This window comes from Aplysia californica, unplaced genomic scaffold (genome assembly GCF_000002075.1).
Source record: "Aplysia californica isolate F4 #8 unplaced genomic scaffold, AplCal3.0 scaffold00595, whole genome shotgun sequence".
NCBI lineage: Eukaryota > Metazoa > Mollusca > Gastropoda > Aplysiida > Aplysiidae > Aplysia > Aplysia californica.
Window position 1 is genome coordinate 291953 of NW_004797865.1, and position 8198 is coordinate 300150.

Genomic DNA, 8198 nt, shown 5'->3' on the forward strand with positions numbered 1-8198 from the left:
TTTTGGGGTGCCTTGATAGTTGAAGCAGACCTTGTGCTGTTGAAGCTAGAGAGGTGAGCAATCTAAGTCTGATTCCCTGTAAAGACTTCTCTGTTGACACCCACCCCTGGGCGTTCATATGACCTTATGCAGTTGCAAGCGCCGTAAAACCCTCTACTATTAAACCCCCCCCCAAAAAACCAAACTCATTGTCATTTTTACCAAGGCCTGGCAAAAGTCCAAACTTACAGTCATGCAAGTATTTTCAGAAGTTGTTTGGTTTGACACTTTCATTTCATAGCCTTGAGGTTGTCAAGAGAATAGTATACTCTGTCAGGGCATTCTATCTTATGCATATTATATTTTTTTGTACTTTTCATTTTCAGTTTCTTGCAAGAGGTTTCTACTGCTGTCGGCTCTGGAGGGTCTGCTGGGCAGAACATGCGCATGGGTAGACAGTGAACATTGTCACCATTGGCTTACAGAGCTGCAGCTTCATCAGATCAAAATTGACAATGATAATTTCAGTAAAATGTGATATTAAGTCAGTTTTACATGTGCATAAGGTGGGACAGCATTGTCAAAATGATATATATCTATAAAGATAACTCTTGGTTATAGTTAAGAAGTATTGTTTTTGAGTTTGATTAGCGAAATACTGAAAGCACAAATGCTTAACTGTTTGTTTTACATCTGTTGTCAAGAATATTGAGAGTACTTTCCATAGGGTAAGACAAGATATGCTTTGCTCTTCCTCCATTTGCACAAAATTGACAATGTGCTTTCACCAGCATGCATTGCAAAATATAAATGCATATCATTGGACACAAGCTCACACACGCGTATGCATGAAATACACACACCCTCACACACATGCATGTACACACTCATTTGCACCCACAGGTTTTTACCTGGACTGAGATTATAATGGAGTTTTGCACTTATTTTGAGAATACTGCTACATCTGTCTCATATCATCAAGTATCCAACCTTTTCCTTCTAGTGTAGTGTAAGACAAAGCTCTTTCTTGGCAGATGAGGCCAATGGGTTTGCGACTGAAGTGTTCCATGTGTCCATAGCAGGAAGGATAATAAATGGTACAAGATCACCCCCTAGATGGAGTGTGGGTTGCATTTTTCTCAAGCAGACTAGAAAGAAGAAAAATGTTTTAAAATGTCTTTACCATGGACACAGTTTCAGAACTTGAACCACAATGAATAGTGCCCATGAACGTTTCGACCCTTGAAAGCAAAATTCAAGAAAATTTAGGAAACAAAACAAGAAGAATATTTAAAAGTAGTGATACTACAAATAACAAACAGCTGAAAAGTGTTATCTGTGATTAAAAAAAAAAAAGTAAAGATAATGGCTTTTAACGACTATTTGGTTGTCATCGATCGTTTTTGTTCATGAGTCCAGCAACTTAACCTTTGAGCCACTTTGTGTACATTGAAAACAATATAACTTTTTGCGAGTATCTGAGTCTCTGTCTACTGTCCACAGTGGTCATTCTCATTCTGTTGTTATTGCAGACCAGTGCAATTATATTGGGCATCTCTATGATTCTGTGACACATTAAATGGATCCACCTTCATTGTAACCTCTTTCTTCAAAAGTCATACCTTGAACTCGTATCTTGGAAAAGTATTTTTGTCTTGCACAGTGTTGGGGTAAGTTGTATGGATTATCAATATTTGCCTTTGAATGCATTTATTATGCAGTCTAGGATATAAAGTTATTTATTATCTTGATGTTCAAGTGATATACAGGTCTCCATCTTTGAAATATCCTGTTCCTTCATTATTGAAAAAGTAAAACAAACTTTTATAAAAATGTAGATCAGTATTTTAAACAATATATCCATTGCATTAGCGGTTATCATTGCAGGATGTTTTTCACTATCGGCGAAATATGTACTATAATGCAACCTGTGAGCTCAACATGTCAGAGACTGATTTTTGTTGAATTTGACCTGGATGAAGCCCACAGTAATTGGATGGCTTTTTGTTTTAGACAATTATACTAATAGTTTGTCATTCAGTATCTAATGATGACCAATCTACAGTATTTCCCTAAGGAAAACCGAAGACACAAGGTTTGAAATGATTTGCTTCTGCTACTTTTTTAGATAGGCCCATCAAGTTGGTGTCTGATGTTGCTTTAGAAGCAAAATGTCAAGTCACCATACAGGTTTGGTTACCCACGGACTGTAGGTTTCATTCTAGTCAATTTTAACTGGAAAAGTCCCTGTTTGAGTGGTCCCCAGTCCCCATCAGAGACACTAGTTCCTATCAAAAGGAGTGTGAGTCACAAGCAAAAGTGCTGCAAAACTATTTACAAAGACGCCATTCGCAATGGATCTATAGATATAGGGATGAAGAAGAAGTAGGGGCACTTTTTCTTTTAAATAAAAGTTTGGGTTTATGTTGTATGATGTGCAATATTTGTGATAGCAGATGGTGTAGATGAAATACACGGCCTGGACTGAGCTGAGGAGGGCTTTCTGAATGGGTTGGTAATATATTCTTTCTTGTGGTTTGCTCTGTTTGTTTCTGATATTATTGTTAGTATTGGTGTAATTTGTTTCCTTTTTAAAATATGGTTAAAATTACATAGACTGATGGTACACTACAAGTTGACCTCAGCGGTTTTCTGATTTCTTTACTCTTTGCATTATCGTCACTGACGAGTTTAAAAGAAAGCTTGTTAGGCTTGAGATATGTTTTTGCCTTCAGGTATTCCTCATTTGTGCCAAAGTGCCTGGCTCCATGCCCTGCTTGTGGGGGGCAGAATCGGTTGATCAGTTGTGCTTTTTCTGATTTTTTCACCATAGGTCCAAGGGGATATGGAATTGAGTGCACTGTCTCAGATGTAAAACTCTAAAGTCACATGTACATATAGCACATGTTAAAAGTCAAAGAAGAGCTGTCCTGCAGATGTACAAAATTATATTTTTTCAATCTATATTGAACCCTCAAGAAATTAAAACCCTCTTCTAGATAGTGTGTGGCCCTTTCAGAGTGAAGCCATTGGGTAAGCAGTTCTTTCCTGCACATGTGTCGTGCTGTTAGCCCCATAATATTATAGACGCCTGTTGTAAAGATTTTAGCAAGAGTGACATCTTGATTTTGAGCTTTCTCTGGGGCATGTTCAAAGCACTTTTCTAAAAAAGATGTCCTTTTCTAAATTGTTGTTTCCCATAATGTGACTGCTTTTTGGCTTTCTGGAATGTAAGGGGCAGAACATTGACTTGATGTGGTAATTGCGTGTGATATAAGTAAAAATATCTGTTACTCTGTGGTGTGAGGAACTTGCAGCTGGCTACCCCATGGTTCATCTGGGTTTTGCGTTTAGGAGAAAAGTAAACAAAGCATTAAGAGGAACCCTGAAATATCGGGACCACTTCTCTTGTTATAGCTTATTCCCGAAGTGCAAACTGACTAAACAGGAAAACTGAGAACTGATAGCTTTTGGAAAATCTACATAGAATTATAGTCTTATTTAAAGTGATTACAAAGGATGCAAAGTCATGACTGAACCAAAATAAGTTATGCATTTTTGTGAAATGCAATATGAGACAGCTAGGGATTCATGTCACTGAAATGCTCAAAAGTTGTTGTGGTAGATGGGAGGGTTACCCACTTAGTATTTAGGAAATAAAGTTGCTCAATCTGTTTTCCTGTCTACGCTTTTGTGTTTGTGCAGATTTCCTAGCACCATGGCAAAAATCGTTTGAATATAAGTTCTCAGAAAGGCGTCAGTGTGTTCTGAGGTAGCTCTAGATGGGTTTTTGCTGTTGGAGTCGACACTTAGTAGTTGTGGTACCTGTAGGTATCATAGAATTCTCCTGGCCATAGTTCAAATACCCATCTGCTTCACATGTACAGTTTATGTTGTCTGCAAATGTTTCAATCCTTTAGTACTCTTTGAATCCAAATGAGATGTGTAAAAATAATTGAACGGATGTTTGTATTTATAATGTATGTGGCTGTTAAGTACAGTGGAAACCTTAACATACTGGTACTTTTAAAAAATAAGTCATGTGAGGTGAATTTGGATGTAGCTTGATAAGTGTAGATTGTGCTGTGTACATGGAACTTTTCTAACATATGTGTAATCTACTTTACTTGTATATGTACAGAATGTCTTGATTTTAACTTTGTCTTTTTCTCTTTTGGAGCATGCAAATATAGATAACCTGTCTAGTCTGCTTGCCTAGTCAGGAAAAGAGGAGAGGGCATTTCCAGTATCAGGAGTGTCAGTCTTGCTTGAAAATGCACGGCAGCTACTCTCAGCAAACTGATGACTCATTCAGTTAAGCATTATATGAGACTACTGTGCAGATGACTCTGGCTCCAACCTTTAAAGAAGCCTTTATGAACTGGGAATTTACAGCATTTTCAAGGCTGTCCACTCATTTGGCTTTACCCTAATGAAGATGGGCTGTAAATTTGGAGGCCCCACTTCTTAATTCTGAAACCCACACCTTTAACTTTCTCGCCTCAGTTTGAACTGTTCAATATTTGGGTTGGGTGTGCCTGTTGTATATTGAAAATGTCCTCTTTAAGAGCTGATGTTTCCAATGATTTAAAAACTATGTTGAAAAAATCCTAGAACTCAATTTCCCAAGGGTTTTCTATTTCTGAGATATCTTTTCTCATCGCACTCAGTAGTAGCCTTTTACATTTGTGAAGCAAAGCTTTGTGCATCAAGAGGATAAACATTACATGTTACTGGAGTTTTGTCATGTTTTTTTTAAATTTTTTTTTTTTTACGGAAACACAACCCTCAGTTCTTGTTATCTTTTTGTACACTGTAAAAAAGATTTTCTGTTTTGCACCCCTTGAAAAAAAAACTTGATTCTTTCCAAGTTTCTTCCGTCTGTCCAAAGGCTTCCCCAATGATAATTGCTTAAACGACTTGTACCGGAATGTGGGTGTCCATTTTTTATTGTAAGCTTTCCAACTTGTAACTGTTGAGAAATTGCACGCTATTTATTTATGGTGCTGGTGCACTTTCATTTCCTTACCTGGTATGTGTTCTTGTTTTGCTTTTTTTGTATGTTTGTTTTTGCAAATGCAGTCCTCTTTGTCCCCCAAAAGGTGTAGTTTTTATTTCATAAATACACACCTGATCATAAGATGACTGAGCAGCAAGACAAGAAAAATGTTTGTTTTCTAGTCTCATGATTTAAACATGTTGTTCACATTCCAATGTCCATATACCCTATCCCTGAAGCTCTCACCTGCCATTACCCTTGATAATCTTGGTTATAGATACATTCTATGTTCACCTTTATAGGTGTGACCAATTTTCTGTGGAAAAGTTCTTTGTTAGCAAATTTAATTCAGCAAATCTTTTCCAGCATTTTCTGAAACGCTTTTATGTGTCTTGTTGTTTTCCATGTCTGTTTCCAAAAGAACTACCAGTGGTTTATCTTTGTCAGTTTATTTGATTCTTGGTGCAAAGGGTGGAGTATCTGAATGGTGTTTGCTGATATCTAGATTAGAATCATGTGCTCAAGTTTGTGACTGTTGCATAGGTTCTTTCTGTTATTTTTTTCGATTCTGAAGAAATCAGGAGATTCTACTCTTGTCTTATTTTTTATAATGGTTAATGGCTTAAGTATTTTATTTTTTGTTTTAGAAGCTGAATGCTGTGCCTGTTGTATTATGATTGGAAGTGGGAGTTTTGCAGTACATCAAGGTACTATTATTTAAAAGAAGTGAGTTTTTGTCTATGGCCAGTAGTTTTTATAATTGTCTCTCTAAAATATTTCATACTTTTAAAATCATGACTTTTATATCATACTGTTGTGGGTATGCTTTTGCAACATTTTGTTTTCCATCCGCTGTTTTTGTTTTTTAAAAGCAAAAGGTTTAAATGAAGGGAACAAGCTATATTCATTTCTTCATGACCCTTAGTTTAATAGCACAGTGGGCTGCTCTTTAGAAGGTGTAGAGGTATTACTATAATCTGTTGAAGAGGTTTCAGCTGTTACTGCTTTCTAGGAGTCAAATTGTTACTTCTCGAGAAGCGCTGCATGTTTTACTCTAATGTATTACATTTGCTGTGGGAGGGAACTAATTTTCTGCAGTTCAGTTCCTTAAAAGAGAAATTAATTTCTTAATTCATGTATAAGTATACTCTTTAGATTTATTTGCCAAAGAGCCTTATGTTCTTCATTACAACAGTTTCAAGCAATTTGTTGGTCTTCTGTTGTACTGGTGTAATTTTGTCATGTTGTCATGAATCAGTACAATTTAACCTACTCTGTGATCACATGATTGATGAGGCCTACTCACTACTCTGTAGCTAGGGCTGGCACTTTCCAGAAATGGTGATGATTATGGAAATATAGAAATTCCACTTTGTTACTTTTTCTGTAATACTTGTTCCGCCATTTTGCTTTTTATGTCTCTACTTTGTTTACATTCAATAAGATGCTTGAAGTACAGTTACATATACATCTCACTAATGCTCTTAGATTTTTATGTATAAGACAAGTGTGTGGGTAAAAAACAGGTTGAGTGGATGAATGAGAATTTATGTTTTTTGCTGTTTGTACCAGGCAGCCAGATGAATAACGTGCAAGTTATTGGTGCATTGCCTTGCAAACTGTTATAATGGTATGTGTTACATACCATGTCATCTGGGCACAATGTTAGCTCAACTGGTATCATGCTGACCCTTGCTGGTATTCCTCGTGGTACAGTTTGATCCGTGGGTTGTTTGTGGAGTTTTCATGGCTCTCTTCTCCCTTGGCTTTGTCCTTTTGCAGATGGACCTTAGATTGGAGGTTGCAGATTTTAAGTTACCTTACAGGGATAAAAAAACTGCATATCTAAGATATAATGGTCATGCAGTAGAGTGTGATTCCATTTTGGGGGGAGGGTGTAAATCGAGTGTTTCCTTCTGCCTGCAGGGACATTGTATCTCAGCCCAAGTTGGCTCTGACAGGCAGAGTTGAAATAGATCGCCTCCAAAACGAGCTTACGGGGGGTGTGTAGCATCTGCAGCAATGAATAAAAAGGGCTAAATAAGAGTCAAACTCTTAGGCTAACATACCTATGTGGTTTGCTCGTACTGGTACAGTAGTTTTATAAGTACACAGTATTGCCTGTCACCGATAAAATGGGGCAATTACTGTGCCATCTCTCTTTAAGTTCCGCCTCAGCTCAATAGAGCATCAAAGTCAAAGCATGAGACAATTAAATAATTGGTACATTTATGTATTAGACCTAATTTCTTGTGTAAAGTTTGGTGTCGTTGGAGTCGAAGTCAAAGTTCATGTAGTTTCACTTTTTTAATGCATCTAATGTGAAATTGTTTTATCTGAAGTTTTTTGTTTTTGTTTCATGCTAATGAAAATAAACCAAATTATATATCATGGTCTACACTAACTGAAGCATTTTCTTTGATGTATTATTTTATTTATGATATTGAATTGTGCATCAGCAATGATAATTTCTGTTGTAATTTCCTGTGCTTATAATAATTGTCAGATCACATATAGGCGTAAGTGTGTTAACTTGTGAAATAACATTCACCGGCGGTTTTTTGGGGGAGAAAAGTGGCCAAAGAGAGGAAAAAATATTTTACTGATTATTTTAAGAAACTTTTCGCATAAGAAGTAATCAAGAAGTCTTTTACCCTGACCATGAAAGAAGCAAGCTAGAAAGTTAAAATTTGACACTCACACTTCTCTACAGAGTCCTTTTTACCATCTTTTTTTGACCTTCAAAAGTCCCTGAGCATAATATTACCTCAAGTGGGACTGAAACCATTCCTGCACTGCAGATATATGGTAATGCCACTTTTTAAAAAAGAGGTCACGGTAATGTTCCGTTCCTGGACGTCACGGTAATGTCATGTTCTTCTTGGGGATCATGCCGTAATGCCATGCCACTTTGTGAGACTGAGAGATCACGATAATGCCACACTCTTCTAGGAGATCATGGTAAAGTAATGTTCTTGGATATCACGGTAATGCTACGTTCTAAGTTTTATCAGATCACAGTGGTGTCACGTTCTGATTTCTATCAGGTCACAGTGGTGTCACGTTCTGATTTCTATCAGATCACAGTGTTGTCACGTTCCGATTTATATCAGGTCACAGTGGTGTCACGTTCTGATTTCTATCAGATCACAGTGTTGTCACGTTCCGATTTATATCAGGTCACAGTGGTGTCACGTTCTGATTTCTATCAGATCACAGT

At 37.0% G+C, this 8198-nt stretch overlaps 1 protein-coding gene across 1 annotated transcript in view; it reads left to right on the forward strand.

Annotated features, from left to right (window-relative positions):
* LOC101859967 (vacuolar protein sorting-associated protein 45) overlaps nt 1-7382 on the forward strand; it is a 24504-nt gene extending 17122 nt beyond the window's left edge. Inside the window, exon 14 of the mRNA XM_005107349.2 lies at nt 366-7382. Coding sequence (XP_005107406.1) covers nt 366-441 — 76 coding nt within the window. The 3' untranslated portion in view covers nt 442-7382. The remainder of the gene's footprint in view (nt 1-365) is intronic.
* The last annotated feature ends 816 nt before the right edge of the window (nt 7383-8198 follow it).